This window comes from Petromyzon marinus, chromosome 16 (assembly GCF_048934315.1).
Source record: "Petromyzon marinus isolate PM22_M1 ecotype Great Lakes invasive population chromosome 16, UKy_Petmar_22M1.pri1.0, whole genome shotgun sequence".
Classification (NCBI taxonomy): Eukaryota; Metazoa; Chordata; class Hyperoartia; order Petromyzontiformes; family Petromyzontidae; genus Petromyzon; species Petromyzon marinus.
Window position 1 is genome coordinate 1,896,776 of NC_133682.1, and position 22,955 is coordinate 1,919,730.

At 53.3% G+C, this 22,955-nt stretch overlaps 1 protein-coding gene across 1 annotated transcript in view; it reads left to right on the forward strand.

Moving 5' to 3' along the window:
* Positions 1-22,955, forward strand: part of AFF3 (ALF transcription elongation factor 3) — a 178,179-nt gene that overhangs the window by 150,238 nt on the left and 4,986 nt on the right. The window contains exons 10-20 of the mRNA XM_076067341.1: positions 1,299-1,339; positions 10,548-11,016; positions 12,054-13,643; positions 14,479-14,618; positions 14,926-15,277; positions 15,749-15,879; positions 17,325-17,388; positions 18,209-18,345; positions 18,900-18,971; positions 19,803-19,896; positions 22,237-22,280. Coding sequence (XP_075923456.1) covers positions 1,299-1,339; positions 10,548-11,016; positions 12,054-13,643; positions 14,479-14,618; positions 14,926-15,277; positions 15,749-15,879; positions 17,325-17,388; positions 18,209-18,345; positions 18,900-18,971; positions 19,803-19,896; positions 22,237-22,280 — 3,134 coding nt within the window. The remainder of the gene's footprint in view (positions 1-1,298; positions 1,340-10,547; positions 11,017-12,053; positions 13,644-14,478; positions 14,619-14,925; positions 15,278-15,748; positions 15,880-17,324; positions 17,389-18,208; positions 18,346-18,899; positions 18,972-19,802; positions 19,897-22,236; positions 22,281-22,955) is intronic.

Below are 22,955 nucleotides of genomic sequence, written 5' to 3' on the forward strand. Positions count from 1 at the left end.
AATCCCTTGACATTGAGAGATAAACCATCCAACATTACTGAAAAATGCCATTATGGGAGGTGCAGCGTCCACAGTACGTGCTGTACTATACGGCACCGTGAAGCACTTGCGTCGTTTTCGTGACACCCCGTCAGCATTTTTGTTTGGGGCGCCTTCACAAATAGAGTAATTTCACAAAACACTGGGGAGAAATGCTGCAGAGGTCAACGCTGGAGCCAACAGCTGTTCCGCGGCACCGTGCACTCCCGCCTGCCGCCTCCGCCGCAGCAGAGGCCTTGCCGTGCGATTGCTCCGTGGTGAATTGTTACCGTGAGAGATCGGTCACTTTTCCAGATGCAGTCACGGGCCGCGGGACGCTGGCCACACCGCCCGCCGCCTTCGCCGCTCCGACGCTCGATCCCTCAAGCTCGCGCTTCACCTCGCCCCCTACTCTCGCCCCCTACGCTCGCCCACTACGCTCGCCCCCTACGCTAGTCCATTACGCTCGCCCCCTACGCTCGTCCACTACACTCGCCCACTACGCTCGCCCCCTACGCTCGCCCCCTACGCTCGCCCCCTACGCTCGCCCCCTACGCTCGCCCCGTACGCTCTCCCTCTACGCTCCCCCCACTACGCTCCCCCACTACGCTCGCCCCCTACGCTCGCCCAATACGCTCGCCCCCTACGCTCCCCCAATACGCTTTCCTTCTACGCTCGCCCACTACGCTCGTCCACTACGCTCTCCCCCTACGCTCGCCCCCTACGCTCGTCCACTACGCTCGCCCCCGTCCGGCTTGATGAACCACACCTGGCCGCTCCGCGCGAGTCCGGAGAGGCCGTCGGTTTGTGCGCCACGATTGATCGCGGCGCTCTTTTATCTGAGGGTCACTTGTAGGTTCGGTTAATAATTAATGGGCATACATTTATTATGTACGCCCCTGCGTTTGTAAAGATTACTTATTTATCTGTCCGCGTGGCTCACATTTTTCCTGGTTATGTTTTTATCGCAAATCAGGGTTAATTAAATCAAGGTTAATTCGGGGCATGGCCAACCCAAGCGTTGCTTGCGTCACTATCCCCGATCGTGTATCTTTAACCAACAACGCAGCACCATTCGCAGTGAACCACTGGGGCTGCAGCCAACCTTGTGCAGGCCGGGCGATCAACCGGCGGTTCTCCCCTCACGTGCTCGACTCGCATGCAGTGACGAAGGGCCACTGCTGTGTGTGAGTACGAGGCTTGTGGCGCGTACACTCGCGTGGTTTGCTGATAACCGTGCCTCCCCCCCCCCCCGCCCTTCTTCTGTTTCTGTCGCCCAGGTGCCAGAGAAAGCCGTGTCTCATCCACATCTCATCGCCAGGTAAGACATCGTCAAGGTTGGGAGCGCCTCCTGCCCTGCGCTGGGATCCCCTTAACGCCTCTAGACACCTCCATCCCATGTCAACGCAAGCGTGTGCGTAACGCCCGTGCGAACGAGCGCTCGCGACTGCGTACGCGTGGGCACCGTCGTTCGTGTCGCACGTGCACGCTCCAGCTCGCACACGCTACAGAGGGCGTTGCTAGTGCAGCTTGACCCAACCCACGGAAGGCAGCCGCTGACCACTCCGCCAAAAGGCGCCTAATGGAGACGTAGAACCAGCCTCGAAGGCAAATCGCTGTGTTTACGGATGTCGGGATGATCGTCTTTCTTAAAGCGGCAGGTCCTTTACAAATAAAAGTGGCAATAGTAAGCGCGCCTCGACGCGCGCCGATCCAAACGGTCGCCCGCGCGCTCCCATCCGTTTGCTTTAATTACGTGTTAATAGTATTTATTATTTCAAAATAGACCGGCGTCTGAGTCACGAGTAATTTTAAAACAGTTATGTTTTTTTTTTATCATACCGGTAAATTAAATTCCTAAGCATAATTGCATAATGCCATGTGTTTGATGTTTGCTTGCCCTCGCCCATGCTGCATTTTAATGAGATCCATTCATTGCCTGTCAAAGGCTTCGCGGAGAGAGCTCTCGCTTGGCTGCGGCTCTCGCGTCTCCTGCTGCGGCCGATTATTAAAGTTTGGACTGAATTTCTGCCCCGCTGCGGTAATGCCGCCCTGGTGTGTGGACTACGACCTCTGCTTGGAGTCGCACCAGTGTAACGTGAAACAAAAATGCGTGGAGCTACGGAGTGTGGAGGGTTTATTTGCCTGGCGTGAAGAGTGTAAAAGGGAAAAAATCGATTAACCCCGCAGTTAGGCTTTTGTTTAGTGTTTATGTACAGAAGCCGCGGAGCCAACGTTTTAGGGCGCAATTAATTAGAGCAGTAAGGCTGCCCGCTAATGTGGTCATTTGTTTCGGTCGCTAACTTGGCTCCTACGGTATCGATGAAATGTGTCGACCCAATGACCTTGTGCAGGTCAGATGTGGTCCTCCGCATCTCGGCACACTGCTCCTCCGTAGACACAAACGCTTCGCTGCATTTGGCTTCTGTGGTGATATTTAAAAATCCGATGATCTACCGGCGCCTCCATTTCATTCTCACTGAGCCTCTGATTTCTTTGGGTCTTTCGGTAAAGTCACGAAAGCGTTAAGTCAAGATTTGAGCCTCTGATGTTTTCACTGAATATGCAGAAGACAATGGTGACATTTATCTTTTAGATTTTTGATTCTCCTTTTGTTTTCTTCAGTTATATTACAATTTGGCCGTCATTCTCATGACATGACTCGAATGCCTTTCCATTAGGAACGTCAGCAGCTAGCAGTGCATCACCCTGTGTTTAGAGAACAGCCGTAGAAGATGATGTTTACATACTACTTCTGAAGTCACTGCACTCGGTCCCTTTAGGCACACTCGGGGTTCAACTGTTGCTTTACCTGTAAAGAAGTCTTGATTATATGCCGGTAAATCCAAATGATTCATTCTCAAAGCCAGAAATTTGGAAGATTAAGTGCATAACCAAATTTAACGTGATAGTTCGTGGTGCAGCCATTGCTGAGACCATCAAGTCACTGCACTTGAGAAACCCCGATCTGCGCCCGTGATCTCAACAGTGCTGACTCAGCTGAGTAATTTATATGAATACTGCTGCACAGTGTATTGCGCTTGCACCATGTAGCTCTCCGATGCATCTTCGAGTTGTACCGCGTGTTTGTTCGGCTCGATGTTCCTGAATAAGCTCCCAGCGTCTGCAGCGAAACGTGAGACATCGTGCCGAACAACACGCGGTACAGCCTGCAAATCCATCGGAGAGCTAAATATTCGTTTGATTTGAACGCACGGGCGTTACGCACACGCTTGCGTCGAGTACGTGCGAACGAGCGCTCGCGAGCGCGTGCGCGTGGGCACCGTCGTTCGTGTCACACGCGCGCACCCGAGCTCGCACACGCGTGCCACAGCTCGCACACGCGTGCTGGAGCACGCAAACGCGCGCCACCGACGCTGGGGTGCTCCCCCCGATTTTGGCGAAGTCCGCCGTCGCCCTCGCCACCGCGCGTATAGCGACGACGCGCGCGACGGTTCGTGCCCCGCGGAAAATTTTTGTTGCCGTAGAACCTTCGAATTTCATGCGTTAGTATTTCACAGCTATCGTATCATTCGTCTTTTTAAAATGTTTATTGCACTGTCAACAAAGCAGTTGTTTATTTTTTTTCACGGCGCACACAGCTTGTCAGGTTTGTCAGTATCCTGCTTCACATCTCTGTTAGGAGTAAGTGATTGGTGTCGGGTGTCAGAAAAGGTAAAACCTTTCTCTCCGCGAACAATTCCCCCCGGCTTTGCACTTGCGTCTGAGCCGCCGGGTTTTTTGTGTTGTTTGTTACGCAACCGTCCAGGGCTGATCTCTGGGCTGTCCTTCAGCGGCGTTGAGGGAGGTGTGGGGGTGCTGTGGGGGGGGGATGGTCCGGGCCCGGTGTGTCGGGTCACCCACCTCCACTCAGGGGTCACATTATCTCTGCACGATGTTGCCGTTTGTTTGCATAATTGGCTTCGCTGAGCTGACGGCATGGAGCGCTCGTGTTCAGAAACTGAACGCTCGATTTCACGGTAACGGGATCGCAGCGCACAACGTAGGAACTGATATGCACAAATGTTAGCGTCAGCATCGTTCAGGGTTTGTAATTCTAGTGTTGAAACTTGCTTGTGCAGCATGGTGTATGTGTGTGTACGTTGAACTTATTTCCAGACCGTACGTAGCCAAACGTGCTAATCGGAGGTTGCGGGGAAGGAAAACGAACTGAACACAATTATTGTGGCATAATTGACGATGAAAATAGTCATTTTGCAGCCCTATTGTCACGCCACTCCTGGGTGATGTCCTCCCTATGCCCTGTCAGTCTTGGGGATTGTTTGTCCGTGTTCTGTCACGTTGGGTCAGCGAGGCTTGGTGAAGGGAAGGGTGGTGGTGGTGGTGGGGGGGGTGCCACCAGGACCGGTTCCGCTGTCGCTCGCCACAGAAGTTGTCTGTGGCCGGCAATCGACGCAGGTCGCTGGGGTTTGCAGCGCAGGTCGCCAACCGCTCAGCCGCCACTCCAAGCAGCATTCCAAATACTTTAAGAAAATATATATCGTTTTTTTATGACGATTTGTGTTGCGATAATGCAGGGTGATTTTTTTTTGTTACCCACAGCCCCGAAATATTTTTTAGTTTTTGCTTAAAGCGCCAAGTTCCCGGGGTATACTTTCGCTCGCTGAATTAATGGCATCAAGGGTCAATTTGGTGCGAATTTTTTTTTTTTTTACACATCACATTAAGGAAAATTACGGCGAGACATTTGTAAAACAGTTCCCTCTAAAACACTCTCCGAAATGATTTCAATTATGGTAATAGAAAGCGGGCAGCCTTGTCCTCAGTGGGTGCCAAGTTCCTGAACGCATTCCCGGTGATTTACACAAAGGGGGGGGGGCGATTTTATGAGTGTGAAAATGGGGAAAGAGGAGCGGGCAACAGCTCCGTCGTTATTCTCAACGACGCGCCTCCCAAGTGCAGTTTCGCTCTGCGGTGGCACCGTGGGGGCACCGCGGGGGCATCGCGGGGTCACCGTGGGGTCATCACGGCGCGCGGGTAGTGAGGATGGCGCAGTGCAGCGATGGTTTCTACGTCGGTGGAGCGTAAACTCTACGTGGTAGCTGCGGGGTGATGGGTCACTCGTTTCCCGAAGGAATTCTTCCGAGTGGCCGGTCTACGTGAATGTCCGAGGGAAGCATATGTTGCGGACTTTTGTTTTGTCTGTCTTGTGTGGACGCTTCGTTATGCCCAAATTATACTCCCAATTCTGCTGAGGTCAAGACATTTACTTTTATAACTCTTAGCAGTCGTTGTAATAATAATAATTCACAGTTCCTTAGTCAGTCCACTGCTGGATGAAGGCCTCCCCATGCCGTGTCAGTGTTGGGCTTCCTGGGTCGTTTGAACATACGCTGGCCAATGTTGCTTGCTTGAAGGAGTGAGCCCAGAACCAGCTCTCAGATATTACGTCCGTGATGTTAGCTCTTGCTGGGAATTGACCTCAGGTGTTTGGATTCTTATCGCAGTGTGCTGACCACTGCGCCACCTTTCCACACTTGTAACTCTTACAGTTGTAATGATGTCATTTTATTTGCCCAGGAAAGCCTCACTGAGATTTCAGGAGGGTCTTGCATTGGGGTGTTTGGCAACTTGCTCTTTAAATGGCGCTTGGAGAAACACCTACCTGTACGAGGGGATACTGCTCAAAGTTCCTTACGGACGGGTTCACGAACACCTCTCTCTACTTGTCACTTTGAAATCCCAAGTGGGCTTGGAAATTTCACAAATCTGCGTACGCCACCAACCCTCGCCTCCGAAGGCCTTGGGTTGCAGGTGTACGCCACCACGCCAGGACCCACTTGCTGTACTGCCCACCTTGCCTCACCTTGCGTCAGAGAACGGAATGTGACATCACGGAACCTCTTCTGAAGTCTCGCTAATAGGCCTCTTATCCACTTGGGGTAGCACACCCTTTGTTTGACATGCCCTGCGGAAAGTGTTTATCACGTGCCAATCAAACCAACGTGTTTTAGTCCTCGGGCATGGAACTGGCAAGGTTCAGAATAACCTCCTGCAGTGGACGGCGACTGGGCCGTAGCAAAGCCACGCGGCGATGTGGATTCCTACGCTCACGACGCGCCGAGTTGTGCACGCATGAATCGATCATTTGGGATTTGCGCAAATTATATGCTAGTGCTTAAAACGGAAAGGCTCAGCCCTGTAATTGCTTGCTCCCGCCACTGCTGGCGGTATGGCCTGCACTAGAGGGAGCTCTAGAGAGCCCCTCTAAGAGGGTATTTGGCCTACTCTTCCACGCTGGCCTGAGGTCTTGGCAGAAGCGGGCGTCGACAGACTTTGCCCCACCTCACGTCACCTGCTGACTGATGGAATAATCCAACCTCAGTATAAAAAAGTAACTCGTATGACATAACACATTTTTCGATTTAAAGCTTTCTTGACTGCAGGGATTCATCTTCTTGGTTCTTTCAGTAAAGTCAAGTAGATAGTTCTAGATTTGAAGCTTTCGTGACTACAAGGATTCATACTCGTTGTTTTTTTCGGTAAAGTCACGTAGGTAAAATACGTGACTTTACCGAAAGAACCAAGAAGATAACACATTTTGCCGTACATTTTTTTGGCAATCATTGGACGACCGAAAGCGACACCATCAGCTGTCCGTGCGCTGAGAACGCTTGGTTTAATCACGGGCAGCTGAGACGTGGCTGCGAACCGAGTCCTCGGCTCGGTGCTCTGACACTGCCACCCCTGAGCAACCTGGCCAAGTTGTGTATTTTGTTTTAACTTTACTCGGGTACATCCACTGGCACGCACATGCTCCTTGTGCAAGGCTATCGAACGCGCTCATGAGAAGCGCTGCTTTTTGTGGGTAATTAACGCGACCGGGACAATTTGACCTTGCCGGATTTCAGTCGGGATGCTGGGGTTAACACCGCTGATGTTTACGCGAGACATTGACACGGCGTCTTAAACGTAACAAGAGTTGGGACGGTCCCGGTTTTTATGGAAGACGATGATTCCACAGGAAAGGTGTCCTCCTGCGATGATATCCCCTATGAATGCACCCAGTGTCGTGTGACATTGGGTGCAGAGGTTGGACGCGCGGCGACCACCGTTGCATTCCAGGTTGTTGCAGCGGCCGTGAGGCTTCGTGGTTTGGTAGCAGGGAGCAGTGCAGCAAAATCCTTTGTTGTGCCCGACTTCTACGCTCCCGTGTCCACCCGCTAGCGTATCCGTTCCCCACCTTCACCTTGGCTGCACCGACCAGCGGAGTGAAGTATAGACAAAGGACCACCACGACTAGCGTGGGTGTGGGGTGACCCTCATCCAGCAGTGGATTGACGGAGTGCTCTTTGCATGACACTCGCTGGCTTACTTTTCATCAGCAACATCGACAACACCAATATGATACATCAACAACAACAGTAATTTATCAACATCAACACGAACGATTTGACATATAAGAGCAAATTAATCTACCTTTGCGATTGAGAAAAACTGCAGGGCTTTGAAAAAAGTATTAAGTGCAAAACATTGGTGTTGAATGAACAATAACACGTCTGTTATGTGATAATAAAAGACCGGAATGATTTTTCAAACGTTACAGTAGAATGAGACTGTTGGTAACAATCATTTACAGCCCTTTGTCAAGCCCCTGCTGGATGAAAGCCTCCTCATGCCATGCTAGAGTCATAATGGTTGTTGACCATACTTCACCACGCTGGTGAGTTTGTGGTTTAATGAAGGGAGAGGCTCAGAGCCAGTTCAGATATCACAGCGTCACCGACTTGAGCAATGGTCGGGAATGGAGAGCCAAGGTCACGAGGTGCATAGCCCGGTGTGCAAACTGATGCACTACCACTCCCTCCCACTATTTGATAATCATATGTAATACGTGCTTTTAATGTTACTCTGTCATCTGCGTTTAATATTCGACACACGTGTGCGCTTAATAGCATTTGTTTGTTAAACTTCCAGAAATGTAATTTAGTTAGACAAACAATGCCAATGCATTGGTTGATTTAACTATCATATTACATGAGTCATAAATTCCTGTACAACTTGCACACACAATGCATCTGGGCGCCGAGCCTGAACTAACTCATATAAACTGTTTACTAGTTGAGAATGTGTTTCATATTATAGCCATTGCTCTTAGTAACATAACACAAGACACCAATGCAGCTTGGATTTGCAAAGCATCGAATTGCAACCGTGTCTCAGGATGCTATGGAGTTTTAAGAGGAGGCATGGGTAATTGAGGATTGTATTTCGGTGGAGGAAATGACCGTTAGAAGTTTCGAGGCCAGAGAGAGAATTGAGATGGGCTTACAGTAGGCGTGTGTATCCAGACAATTCACCTAGAGTGTGGGAGAGAGGGCGGCATTCACGGGCAGTGGAGAAGAGGGAAGGGCCAGAGCCTGAACTTGAACAGGGGTAGACTCTCAGCAGTGCGGACAGCTAAGGGAAGAGAATGTCAAACAAGCCGGGGCAGCAGCTGAAAAGGAGCGTCTTCCCATTGAGCGAAGGTTGACTGATAAGCGGAGGGCACACGAAACAGAGTAGAGTAATCCACTCATTCGTTCGCGTGCTGCACATGGCAATGCAGTGACAGACCGATCGTGCTTGACCCATCATCGCCTGTAGCGTGGCCGTATGGCTGAATAATAAACACTGCATTTGGCTGGAGGTGGCATTAATTTCCATGAATGGTCACACTGGTAAAACGTTTTCTCCACCACCAAATACATTCTGTTTGAATGTAATTCATGTTTTTATTTTTTCCAAATGGAAAGTGGCCGTGGAGGCTGCCGTGTTGTGTTAAGAGAGCCCACGTGTTGAGTTGACGATGATGGTGGTGGTCCAAAATGTGGTCGCTATTGACAGCACACACATGCATACACAAAGATCCCCCTGTAGCCTTTAGAGACTGTTGGGGCAAGTTCTGTTCGCGAGAGCAGCCGGGATACGCTGGCATGAGGGAGTGGTGTGGCCAGAACCACACCCTCAGTTTCCCCAGTGCCGATGTTGACACACCACACCAGTTATTCATCAACCAAGGAGAGGCCCAGGTCCAGTTCAAATAATCGCCACTGTTATTGGCCATAAGTGGGAATCGAATTCGGGTTTATGGGTTCAGAGGATGGTGCGCTAACCACTGCACCGCCGCTCCCCACAGAATGCAGCTTACACAGTTCGGCATATCCACAAACAGCGCTCGCGCGCACATAGAGCACACTCGAGCACAACACGCACGCAGCTTATGCTCATACACAGTGCGTATGCATATTACACACAGCACACACACACACGCACAGCCCGAGGCGGCAAAACGAAGGGCCTGAATTTTGACACCAGCCGAGTGACGTTCTCTGCCGACTACAGGTGGCAGTCGGGCCAGGTGGCCCCGACCCCAAGTCACAGGCAGCGAAGTAGGTTTACTTTAAAGCCACTCCGCTCACTTTCATGAAAAATTCAGCGTTTGTACGATTAATGTCAGCGTCGGAGTCAGGGCAGTTATTTGTTGTTGTATATTTTTTGCTTCTTAAAAAAATAAGGGAGGTCTTTTGTTGTTAAAAATAAAAAAAATGTTGGACTCGCTTTATAGACGGCGTGGCCGTCCGCTCGCTCGTGGTCGCCTTTCGCGGCGGGCAACTACACCGGCCTGTGGTCTCACGTGCTGCCCGCACCCGTGCCTGCGTGCCCACGTACGTGGGTGCTTTGGTGCATGCCCGCGTGCGTGGGAGCATGGGAGCATGAGAGCGTGGAGGCATGGATACATGAGAGTTTGGGTGCGGGGGTGCTTGAGAGTTTGGGTGCGTGGGTGCGTGTGTGCATGCGTGGATGGGTGCGTGGGTGCATGCACTCGTGTGGCGAGGTACAAGCCGTGTTCATCCATTTGCCCGGTGCTTCTCTCTGTCGTGACCTGCTGAGCAACACGGATCGCGCTATTCTAGGAGATTTACGCGTGCCGTGGCATGTGCGTTCTATATTTGGGCGACCGCGCGCTTGCCCTGTTCCAATGCCTCCCCAACCACCCCCACCATGCAAATCGTATGGTGCGTGGCGACCGAGTGCATTGGGTTTGCTGAGGGCGAGTGCTATCTGGCGTTTGTTAATGCGCCGATCGGATAGGGCGGGTGCGCTGCTTTGACGCAGCCTTATGAGGTCGGGAGATTGCTTGGGAGGCCCGCGACGGACGCAGCTGCCCCTATCGTCCGTGGCTTCCTTCGCGCTAAATCCCAAATTGGAATTTCCCGGCGAGAGAGCGGCCACTTCATGCGGGGCCGGTCCCGCCCCGTGCCGCTCCGCACCGAAATCAAACGCTCGGGCGAACGTTTCCAGTCGCCACACGTTCCCACGTGTTGCACCTCTGGCAGTTCATCTCGCGATCCCTCTCTCAGACAGTTTTTCTGTGCCGCACTTAAGGTGCAATCACACCCAGAGCTAAAGGAACTCGTGGGCTAAAGGTTTTATGGTATTGACTTTAGTTGTTTTTCTGTTTTACGAGACACATTCACTGTCTTGCTTTTCGTCCCCCGTTTACCCCCCCCCCCCCCCCCCCCCAGTGCTGTTTGCGAGCTCGCCCTGCCGTGCCGCAGCTCCCGAGGGCCCGTGGTCGACCCGGCGGGCTCCGGCCCGAATCCGGCCCCGGGGGGCCTGCGCTGGGATGGGGAGCAGAGCAGAGGGGAGGGGCGGAGTGAAGGGAGGGGGGAGGGCAGGGGGGATGGCGGCGGCGGCGGCGGCGGTGGTGGCGGCAACGGCGGTGGCGGCGGCTTCAGACAGGAAGGAGGGAGGGGGGGCGCGGGACGGCACGCGGCCGCGGGAGCCGGCGGGGGTCGCACGGGAGGATGTTCGAGCGAGACGGGGAACAGCAGCGAGTCCGACAACAGCGGCTCGGCCTCCGAGTCAGGGTCGGGCAGCGCCAGCAGCTCCAGCGAAAGCGACGACGAGGACGACGAGGATGACGACGACGAAGAAGAGGAGGACGAGGAGGAGAGAGGAGCAGAGGTCAACCCCGGCCGCGTCTCCCCCGAGGTGAGTCGGGAAAGCGAGTCCTGGCCGCTTGGTAGGCCAGCAGAATGGCCGACACGGCAGAGGCCTCTCACGAATCGCCTGCCGCGGCGTCTGTCTTGCGATTCATCAAGCGGTCAAAAGAAAATTCCGCAAGATGAGAGAGATGCCATCCGCTGGCGGTGCTTTGACTTATTGTTGATTGGTATCCTATTTAGTTTTCGTGCACGCGAATGCCAAGTCTTATTATTTCCAGACACTCGTGATGCTGCTGCGAGCGGGTAATATTGAGTGCCTCGTCTGAATCCGCCTGTGCCCCCCCCCCCACCAACCCCCTCCCAATGCTAAAGAACGCCCATTCCCTTGGGCCAATGAGCATAAATTTAGATGGTACAGTATTTTACGCAGGTTCACAATGAGAGGGACACCAGTGAATGTCGTCCATTTATAGCTACGTCGGGTGGAAGCGGTTAAGCGCAGCACTGTGAATCCGGCGACCCGCGTGTGATCTGGCCGTGGCCATTGGCGGTCGCGAGTGACGTCACAACTGGGCGCCCCTGCGCCGTCCCCAAGCTGCGTGGAACCAGCATGGTTAAGTACGGTCAAGAAAATAACCCCCCGCGATCCAACACGGTGTTGGGAGGCCTTTATCCATCCAGCGGTGGATGATTAAAAAGCTCGAATAAATTTGACAGATAATCATTTGCTGTAATTGTCCGGCCATCAGTGAGTGATGTCTCAGCTGACGGTGTGACATCCCGGATGATGTTGTGATGTCACAGCTGATGGTGTGACGTCCCGGCTGACGTAGCGACGTCTCGGCTGACGGTGTGACATCCCGGATGATGTTGTGATGTCACAGCTGATGGTGTGACGTCTCGGCTGACGTAGCGACGTCTCGGCTGACGGTGTGACGTCTCGGCTGATGGTGTGACGTCTCGGCTGACGGTGTGACGTCTCGGCTGATGGTGTGACGTCTCAGCTGACGGTGTGACGTCTCGGCTGACGGTGTGACGTTTCGGCTGACGGTGTGACGTTTCGGATTCCCCTGTTGCATGCAGCCGGATCCCCCTCTCCGCAACAAGTGGCAGCTGCAGCCGTACCTGAACAAGGTGACGCCGCTGGGCGGAGGCCGCGGGTCCCCGGACTCGCCTTGCGGCCTGCTGGGCTCCCTGACCCCGGCACTGGTGCTGCTGCCCAACCTGAGCCAAGCTCAGCTGAAAGGGCAGGCCCAGCAGACCTCGGGGCAGCAGCAGCCGCAGCCGCAGCCGCTAGCCCGCACGCCGCCGGTGGCGACCGTGTCGGTGGCGTCCGAGCCGGAGCGGTCCGGCGCCGGCGAGCCGGCCGTAGAGAGCAGGACTCAGCGGCAGTGCCAGGTGGAGGCGGAGGCGGTGCCGGTGCCGGTGTCGACGCCCGCGCCGCACAGGATGACGGGGCAGAAGCAGCCGAGGAGCAGCGTGGACAGGGGGGGAGCGACCGCCGGCGTGGAGGTCGGACCGCCCAAGGAGACGACAATGCCCAGGAATGGCCTGCTGGTTCACTCGGATACGTCGTCGGGTTCTGGCTCCGGCGGGGTTTTTTCCAAAACGGAGCCCCCCCGCGGAGCGTGGAAAAAGCCAAAACTTGTACAGCCCCCCAGCGAGCCAGCGACGAGGGGGAGGCCCCGGGGTGTGGGCCGGGGGAAAGGCGCCGCCAGGAAGGAGCCCAAACCAATGTCCCGCCCGGCGGTGTCCGACAAGGACCGTAAGCGGCAGCGGGCCAACGGCAAAGTGGCACCGATTTCTGTCGAGTTCGTCCACTCCACTTCCTGTTCTTCGGATTCAGACTCAGACTCGGATAGTGACAGCCCCACGGCTAAAGCGCGATCGCCCCCCTACTGCGAGCTGCCCGGAAGCGAGACCAAACCCCCGGGCCCTGGCCGGAGACCCGCCGGGACGGTGACTATCGAGCCGAAGGTCGAGCTCTTCATGTCCCCGATCCCGACGATGGAGTCTACGCCGCTCTCGCCGCTGCGCGAGTCCAGAAGGAGCAGGACCGTCCACGCGCGGACGAGAGACAGCGAGCGGAGAGGCAGCGAGAGCAGCGATTTCCTCTCCCCTCTCCGCGACGGCGAGCTGCTGCTCTCCCCGCTGCGCGACAACGACGGGAATGGCCGGCTCGCGCCCGACTCCGGCGCCGGCCGGAACGCCAACGCCCGCTCCCCGTGGCGGCAGAGGCCCCGGCGAGAGAGCGAGACGAGCAGCGGGCCGCTTTCCCCGCCGCTCGACTGCGACGGCGCCGAGCGGCGGGGGCGCGCGCACTCCTCCGGCCGGGGCGGCGACCGCGAGACGGAGCGTCCGCCGGCGCCGCACGCCGGCGGGGTCCGTTCTCCGCGGCCCGCGTACGAACGCCGTCGCAGCGCGTCGCCGACCCCGGCGGGTGCCGGCGACGGCGGGACCGCGACGTCGTTGGATTTGCCGGAGCCGGCCGGCACGCTGCTGGTGCGAGTTGACCTCTCGCTGCTGACGCACGTGCCGGGGCGCGGGCGGTCGCGCGAGCGGGGTGGGGACGCCGGACGCCGCTCGCAAAGGGACGGCTCCTCCTCCGCTGACAAAGCTGCGCTGCCTGCGCCGCCGGCGGCGGTGGTGGCGGCGGAGAAGAGGAGGCACGAGGTGAGGCATCGGGCCACGTGGTGACCTTTGTCTTCCAATCGATCCTGGGGTCTTCCTCGCCTTCCTTTTGTTTCTCCCACGCCCTGTATGACGGATGTTGGATAACGCCCCCCTCGACGCGTCACGTGTCCAAACACATTTTAGCTTCCTTGTTTTCGCTTTTATCAACATCTGTCCATCGTGATATCACACTTTCTGTGATTTCGGCTGGAACCGATACATTTGGGCAGTGAATCGACTCTTTTGCTCCGACGAATTAGTCAGCATAAGTTGACGTGGCATGTGTGCGGGTATACGTATTCGCGTGTCAATGCTATTTTCCCTTAGGTTTCTGGCCCGGAGGTAAAATTTAGGGCTTCTGAGCGTTTCAATGTCTAGTTGGGTCGCTCGGAATACCTCGTCCCATCCATTTCTGGCGCTTATAATGTCCTTTTTTTGGTGTTTAGCTCCGCTGTTTTCGAATTAACGACGTCAATTTTGCTGAGATGACAGTGTCAGTCACGTTGAAGGCGACACAGAAATACGTGACAGGTGGCCCACCACAGGGAGCTCGGACTACGGTGATCTACTCTGCAACCCAAACTGTGGACCGTAGAGTCAACCGCTGTCGGCTGTGCTCCTTCAGCGGAGTAGAAGGGATAAACAAGCAAAAAAACTACGCAAACTCTCCGCTGATGCCCTCTCATCGCGGCCAGCAGACCTCGACATTGGCATTCAGCTCCTGACCCCACGTTGCCGCCGTCGTGGACGCCGGCAACGTGGAACGTACTGGCGCGAAGGCGGTCGCGTGTTTTTTCGCCCTAAGAGCCCTGCGCCTGCGTCTTGTGGCCGTCAGTCGGACAGGTCGACGAGCCGGGAGAGCCGCGGCGGCGACGGCAAGAAACCCCGCACGGACAAAGACTCCTCGTCGAACCAGCACGGCGCCGTCAACGGAGCGCCGCCCGATCGCCACAAGCACCCGCTCTCCAGCAGGCAGTACGTCTCCCTGCCGGCGCCTCCACGGCGCGCCGCCCGTGCCGGGGGGAGGGAGAGCGATCGCGCGTCTGCATGTCGTTGTCGCTGCATGCGAGAGTAACTGATCCTCGCACGCACGATTCGACGTGTGTATCGTGACCGTAATGACAAGTTTCTTGGAGTGCAATCATTGTAACGACCGAAACGGCGCGTCATGTGACTCTGCTATGAATGCGGCGTGTGGCTGACAGGCAAGTGCACACAATCGCCGCTCTCTCTGTAAGTTAACGGAGTGAATATTGACGACTGTCGCGCGTCTCCCACCCAGGTCCTCCAAGTCGCTTGACAAGAAGCGGCACACCACCTCTGCCATGACCACCTCCACCTCCTCCTCTTTCTCGACCGGCCACTCCTCCTTCCGGTCGCCTAAATCCGGCCACCCCGACGCGGCCCCGCGGCACAACGGAGCGAGCTGGCGCGCCAACGCTCCCGTCGGCGTCAAGCGGCCTGGGAGCTCGCCGCCGCCCGTTGCCGGGGCTACTGAGGTCGCCGCGGTGACGGTTAATGGGGCGTGGCCGCAGGGACCGAGCATCCAGGTGGACCGGCCCGGAGTGGCCTCCAGGCAGCAGCAGCAGCAGGAGTCCCCCAGCAAACCTCCCGTCAGACCCGGCGGCCGCAGGGTGAGACCGTTAACTCATGAGGCTCACCTTCTTTTGTATGGCAGGGTGAAATGAGCAACATGAACTTCTTTTGTTCTGGAGGTAGCCAACCACGCAAATCGGGAGGTGCGGGGAAAGGACAACAAACTAAACACAACATTTCTTGTAAAGAAATTAGTTTTTTCAATCGAGGTGTGCACAGCTCCAAGTGGCTTCCTAATATCGGAAGGAAGAGCGTTCCAGACGGCCACAAAATTGTATCTAAAATGGCGCAATGCAATGACCATCTTTGTTCGATGGCTAGCCAAACGCCACTGCGAGGATGACCGGAGTTTGCACGATGGTTGATGCTCCTTGCTCCTTGTTATTATACCGATGAAAATACAGCGAAGCATTCCCTTGTAGCAGGATTCTCATCGCACATGCGACGAGTGCTGCTCGGACGAGCGCGAGCGCCGTAGCGTAGTGACCTCTCCCCTTGTCTCTGCCCAGGTCTCGCTCGAGAGCTCTGCTGCCGAGCCGTGTCAGAGGAGCGACCTCTGCAGCGTGGCCTCCGAGCCTTGGCCAACGCTGCCCAATGGCCACGGCGACCCGAAGAAACCGCTTCTCAACCACGACGAAAAGTAAGGGCAGGACCGCACAGCTCTAGGAAGAGTTCTCCGTGCCCTGTGCCTACCCATAAATATTTCACTGAGTGTCAAGACTCTTTCTCAAAGAGGGTCCTGCTGTTTTAGAATGTTTGGCCAATTCCATCCATTATTGGTTATGGCAAAGGTGCATGCCCACAATTTCACGTTTGTACCGCTGCTGGCGGATGGACGTGCATGAGAAGGAACGCTACAAAGCACCCTCCAGAGGATACTTGGCCTACTCTTCCACGCTGGCCAGACACTTGATCCCACCACACACGACCGACCGATGGACTGCGATGTGCCCATTTGTACTGCTGCATAGACAGAGGTGTGGGGATGTTTAAGAAACTTGTCTATTGTTTCAACTGCCGCGCCGGGAGATCCAGTGTGCTAACCGTTTACACACCCTGGCAAGATTTGCCGCGGTGAGTAACTATCGGTGGTCACCAAGCCAAGCAATTTCCGGACTCGGCACTGATTAGCTTATGGGTTCTCATGAGCTCTGGTGTATTCAGGATGATTTGTTCAATAAGCTCTCTCAACATAGCCTCAACTAATTCCAAATAACATGTATTTTAAAAAAAAAGTCATGAACTGGTTTCCAAACTTGAAAATCCCCTGACGGGTGCCAATGTCTCTCTGCACGTTGCGTCACTGCCGTATGTGGGCGAAGTTGAGTTATTGTTGTTGTTTTGATGTTTTGATGTTTCACTTGACAACGATGTCTTGTCAAGTCTGTTTCATACACAAATGGATTCAGTCACAAGTCCACGCTCCCGGCCGTTTCCCTGCAGCCCTTGATAGTGAGAGGGTTTGTTGCTGCTGCTGCTTTGATTCTCTTTGTTTAAAAAAAACCTTGATGAGTTGACAGATGACTGAATAGGTTTTTTCATCATCAATATTCCTATTTTTCAAGGCCATCGTGTTGTCATATGTTTGCTTGTTTTGCCCTCTTTGACATTTAATAACTACGCATGAAAGTTAGCCTTTTAGTTGATCTGTCTCTGCCTGTTCACGTTACCCCTTGGCTGCACACTCGGACCATCACCTCTCTTGGGTCAATAAAATTAGTACCGCTTTGTGGGAAGTCAGCGGCGCTCATTCCAGTTGGCTGATTGACACACCGGGCCAGCCCACTATCGAGTCGTCATGGCAACGTGGCATGTGACTTTGGTGTGATTATTTAAAATGTTAGCGAAGAACGTTGTGCTCAGGGTTATTGAATTTTATTATTCTTATTATCAGCCGGCTTGTTTACCCCGACTCTTTTTTCAGGAGGGTCCTGCCAAGGTTTTTTCAGTAGGGGGCAATGTTGCTGTTTGTAATCCCAATTGAGTAATTTGAAAGTCATTAGTTGGCACGAGTGAGGCGCAAGTGTTACAGCTGCGCCACCCTGCCCCACTACAGCTGTCTGCTTTTTGCCTCCCCGCCCTTAGGCCAAGGTCACCTGACTACCACATGCTCGAAGCCAAGAGGCTGAAGCACAGGGCTGACAACATGGTGAGTGCGGGTTCGACACGCGTGGCGCGTCTTCTCCCGTGCAGTTCTCTGCACGCCGATTCCTCCTGCACGCAGCGTAGACTCTCGAGTCTGTGATATCTGCCTCTTCTATTTATTCGGTTGTTGCCAGACTGCTTTTATGAAAGCAAGATTGCTGTGAATATCAATTCAAAGAACATCTCCAAATATGACACGGATAGAAATTAGCATTGTGTGTGTTTGCCTAGCATTAGGGGTAGACATGTAACCATTCCATACAGCAGTGGTTTTATTGATTCCCATGGTATAGGGTCACAATGTGTTTAAATTTATATTTTAGTCTTGTTTGTCACGTTTTGATGGTATAGTTTGTGTTTTTATATGTATTCATACATTTTTTTTCCGCTCCTCGATCCTAAATACGTATAATTTGCATACGATTCTAACGACCGATTCTCATACGAACAGGCTGATGCATGCATCTCAATTTCATTGTCCATCTTCAATGACTTCTCTTGTTCTCTCTTGTTCGTTCTATTAACCTCATCATACATTAGCATTGGATGGAAGAGTAGGCCAAATACCCTATAGAGGAGCTCCCTGTAGTAGAGGCCCTCCCACCCACAGCAAAATAAGCAGGAAATTGCAGGGCTGCATCTTTGCCTTTACATACATGAGCACGTTACTTTGCCGTAAATCCCAAGCAATCGGGTCTTGCGCACGCAATTCGACGCGTGTCAAGCGAGCGTAGGAATCCATGGCAACGCTTCGTTATCGCCGCCCCCCCCCCCGTTGCCCTCCCCCCCCCCCTCCTCTCCACCGCCCCTCCCCGTTGCGACAGATGGAGAAGTTCGGCAAGGCCATCAACTACGCGGACGCGGCACTCTCGTTCATTGAGTGCGGCATCGCGATGGAGCGGGACCCGCTGGAGGCAAAGTCGCCCTACTCCATGTTCTCCGAGACCCTGGAGCTCATCAAGTGAGTCGTCTGCAACGTCTCCTTGTCAGCCGGAAATTCACGATGCTGGTGGGGCACGGATCTCTCCGGTGTGTTTTCCGGGTTGTACCACGTCTTATTCGGCACGATGCCCGACGTTTCCGCTCCCACCCTTGGGCTGGGATTTAGTTCCCCGCATCTCGGGCGTCGTGCCAAACAACACACGGTACAGCCTGGAAACACATCGGCGAGCTGTACAGCACAACCCGCGAAAATCTATGCATGGTGGGGTTGTGACACAGATATTCATCGCTGTCACAATATCATCATCATCGTAAATTGTGTATCCATTGCATCATCGTCATCACATCATCACACCTCCATTGTCATCGTAATCCTTTTTTTTTTCATCACACCAATCATAAAACAATTCTGAGCATCTTAGCCAAGCTGAAATATTGAGCCAGCCTTGAAAGCCGAGGATTAGTTGTAATATGGACACCAATACCAGCACACAGACAGAGGCTTACTTCAGCGAATGACATCACCGTGACTGTACCCTGACAGTCGCCCTGCTCCCCGTGCCGCCCCCGCAGGTACACTATGAGGCTCAGGAGTCACCTGGCACCAGACGCTTCCTCCGCTGATCGGAAACTTGCTGCCATCTGGTAAGGCATTGGTGATAAACACAATTACATTCATTTGAAATATTTTACGAAAAAACCCCCGATGGTTGAGATTCACGATAGGGGCAGCCAAAGGGGAGCACACGGCCAATCGTGTGTTGCATTGTAGGGCCGTGAGAGATGGCAATGGATTGGGGAGGCGTCATCCAGCAGTGGGTAGATACTGGCTGAAGACGGTGTGAGAAAACGCTCAGAAGCGGGGTTCATTTGCGGTTTTCTTTCATGGGGCTGCACTCTTTAAGAATGCCTGACGGTGCCACCGCCGTTCAGTTTCACGAGCTGCGCCAACGCGTGGTTAATCGCACGTTTAGAAAGCCCCAGTCAGTGCAAGAGGTGGCCGGGTGGCTCAGAGGTCAGAGCACTGAGCTGGCACCCCTGAGTTTGCTGGATTCAAACCCAAGCAGCAGCCTGTCATTAAACCTGGGATTCTAGAGTTGCAGCAAGGTAATGATTTCAGCTCCTTCACCAAATATTAGCTCTGAAAATGTACTTGTCACGTGACAAACATTCCCATCAGAAGCAGAGCCCCGTGGGAAAATGCTACCACCTCCTTTGTGGACCAGAGGATACTACTGAAGGGCCTTTCAGAGGCAGCTCTGTGATATTTGCTTCTGCGGGGCATTCTCTAAACATGAAGGATTGCACTGTCCCGCGAGAGGTTTGACTGGATACTACCATCTCATGAAAGAGACGCAAAGCAAAAGTGTTATTGCATAGGCCGACACCACAGCACTGGGGCTACACAAACTGCGGTGCCACCGAAGGATCCCGAGGGCGATCGGTGTGTCACCCTGCCGTTTGCTTTCTCCGCAGTTTCCGCTGTCAGACGCTGCTGTACATCCGCCTCTTCCGCTTCAAGAAAGACAGCGCCATGAAGTACGCCAGGGCGCTCACCGACCACTTCAAGGTGCTTGTTTGTTGGCGGGCGTTGCGAGCGTGAGCGTGCGCCGCCGCCGCCGCCAGTTGCTCGAGCGCCTGCGCGCGGTTGCGAGACCGAAAACGACGACGAATGTTTGCTCAGGAGAGCCCCGTCCAGTCTCAGGACACATTGTCCAGGAGGGGTCCTCCGTTGGAATGTTCGGTCAATTTACATTCGTGAGTGGTTTGGCTTCACGTGGGAGGCAAGCGAAGAACCCTGGGAAATCCCACCGTCCATACGATTGTGTAAAGCTCAACGCTCTGCACAGATAGATTTCAGAATCCATTGGTCTAATGCCGTCTCCTGGCCGCATCGCAGATTGCCGAGCACGGATTAGGGTAGTGGAGGTGCTATCACGCCGCAGACAATGTGACTGTAGTTTGCAAGCTGGCTGCTGATGATTAATGATGAGCTGTTCATTCTAACAATGATGAAAACACGCGTAATATTAATTCACGTACCGGGGACCTTTTAATGGGTGACTGGAAAATGCATTTTCTGGGAACCGCATTCATTACTCGGCACCAAATACCGCTGGAGAAGAAGGTTCGGCTTAAACGGAAACATCTCGACCGGGAGGGCCACCTAGTCACAGAAACCTGAATTTGCGCTTCTGCACCAGCCACACGCAGCAAGAGAAGAGTGTTGCTCCATCGAGGGGGGCAATGCCCTGGTTTGTGACGGGGAGGGGGCACCTGTCTGAAATTAAGTACACGCTCTGCACTGATGCCTGGAACACCCAGGGCCAAGTCCTGGTAGGTACACAACGTCAGCTGCAATTGAAGTGTAATCTTGGTACTGGGCCTCCCTCGGGTCAGTTCAGCCTAAAATGAGTATTTGGTGCAGTCTGTGAACATCGGTAGTGGGGGGGCACGGTGATCCAATCGTTAGTGGGTGTTGTTTTGAGCTCACCACCCTCTTGTGTGCAATGGTTAACTTAATGTCATGTTTACGGGCCGTACAATAATGTAGCTGTCCAATGTGCTATCGCCGCTGTACCGGGAGCTGTTCGGCACAGTGTTTGCGTGACATTGCTCCATGTGCTGCGTGCTTCTGAAGAATGACAACAACACGGCTGCGGCCAACCGCCGCGGCAGCAGTAGCGCCATCGTCGAGTGTCGTTCGCCTGCATGTGTCATTGCCTTAATGGCTCTGATGGCTCCCTGCGTCAGCGCCGCCACTCAGCGCAGATGGGGCACCAGAGTAATGCGTCTAATTCGCTCTCCTTCAGGCTTTGTCCCGGAGCATTTGTTGACTCGTGACGTCAATTCTGGCGTTCGTATCAATTCAGCGGGGATGCTGAGACGCTGCTGCGGTGTCGTGGTTCGCACAATGAGCTTGCATTTCAATTGTTTCTGTTTCGTTCTCTTGGCGGAACGGTAAAATCGATGGGCGAGTTTCTCAAATCTCTCCAACGCCTCGCCACCCAGCAGCAGTATGAGGAGCATGGACGTGGAAGGATAGTGCAGTACAACAATGGATTTTTTTTTGCCTTATCCCTTTCGCTGCCCGACATGTGTCTTAGCAACTGCCTGTGACAACCTGGCATGCATGGTGTTCGCCCACACGATAACACGTTATCACAATTAATAATCAGTTATAATGTTCAACCTATCGTCAATCCACTGCTGGATTAAGGCCTCCCAATGCCGTGTCCGTCATTGGGTGCCAAATAAACATACTTCCCGTATTTCGCTGCGGGCTGGTTAAGGGGAGATTACCAGGTCCGGTTCAGATATCACTTCCCACTGATGCAAGCCATGGGCGGGAATCGAACTTGAGTCACCAGGCTCATAGTGCAGTTTGCAAACTACTGTGCCCCCGCTGCACCTATTGATGGCATCGTATGTGACTAAGTAATGCTTGACAGTAATACTTTTGTGTATACCAGTGTAAGAATAATTCTGTTGTTTGTGCTGTGCATGTGGCTGTGCGTATCTATGAATGTATTGTGCAAATAAATTTTGTACACACTCCCCGAGGCCAAAACTTCGTATACGCAGCGTTTCATACATTTATTTTGGAAATGCTGCCACACACGCACACAAGCATGCACACACATTTGTTATATTAAATAATAAATATGTAACGCAGACTCCCTAAAGCCAATTGACGTCACACGGTGGTATATGTGGTTTCACAGCCTGTTATTAAATTTCATTATCTTCATGATTGGCTTATAAAATACTCACGCACATGTTCGTGCACGCACAACACAAATACCATTGTTTATTTGTGATTACTTCCCCCAAAATTCCGTGTGCCCGAGAGAAAGAAATGTGAATATTTTAACAGTTTTTTTTGTTGCACTTTTCTTTGTCATTTTAGAATTCCCCCAAGACGGCACAGACAACGTCTCCCTGGAATGGAAAGTAAGCGTCGCCACACCCTCTCGTTTCACCTGCCAATTTCCAAGCGGGGAATAAAGATCGGGCACGTGCATGCGCAGATCCTGTAATGGCTTCCCAAACATCCTTTTGTCTTGGGAATCATTTAATTTAGCGGTATGGTAGCTGTCAGGGGGAAAATGCGGTTACGCATCTATGACTGGTCCTTTCAGCGCTGGTTTATATCAGGTAAGTCCTGAATAGCCACACGGTGTTCTATAGAGCAAGTCCCGAATAACAACGTGGTTTAAACATTTTCTAAGTGGGATCATCATTACAAGAGTTACCGTGAACCCTGTTGCAGACACACAGACAGAGCTAATGTATTGATGCTGTCAACCTGAGTCGAAGAGCATTAAGAAGATTAAGTGAAACGTAGTCATGCCCCAGTATGAATTTATTTCTAAAATGTAACAGGATTTGTAAAGGCATGATTGAACTAGAATATTTTAAATATTAAGTTGCCTTACCATTTTTTTTGTATACGTCAGGGAATTTTCATGAACAACGTTTTAAAATAAAGAGCTACATCTCGGTGGGGGGTGCTTTTTAAATAATGCACCACTGCCAATCACAACGACAATAAATACTGACGCGGCTGCTGTGCCCGAGGGCCTGCTGTGATTGGGTGAGGTGTTGACAGCTCCTCATCCTCCTGCT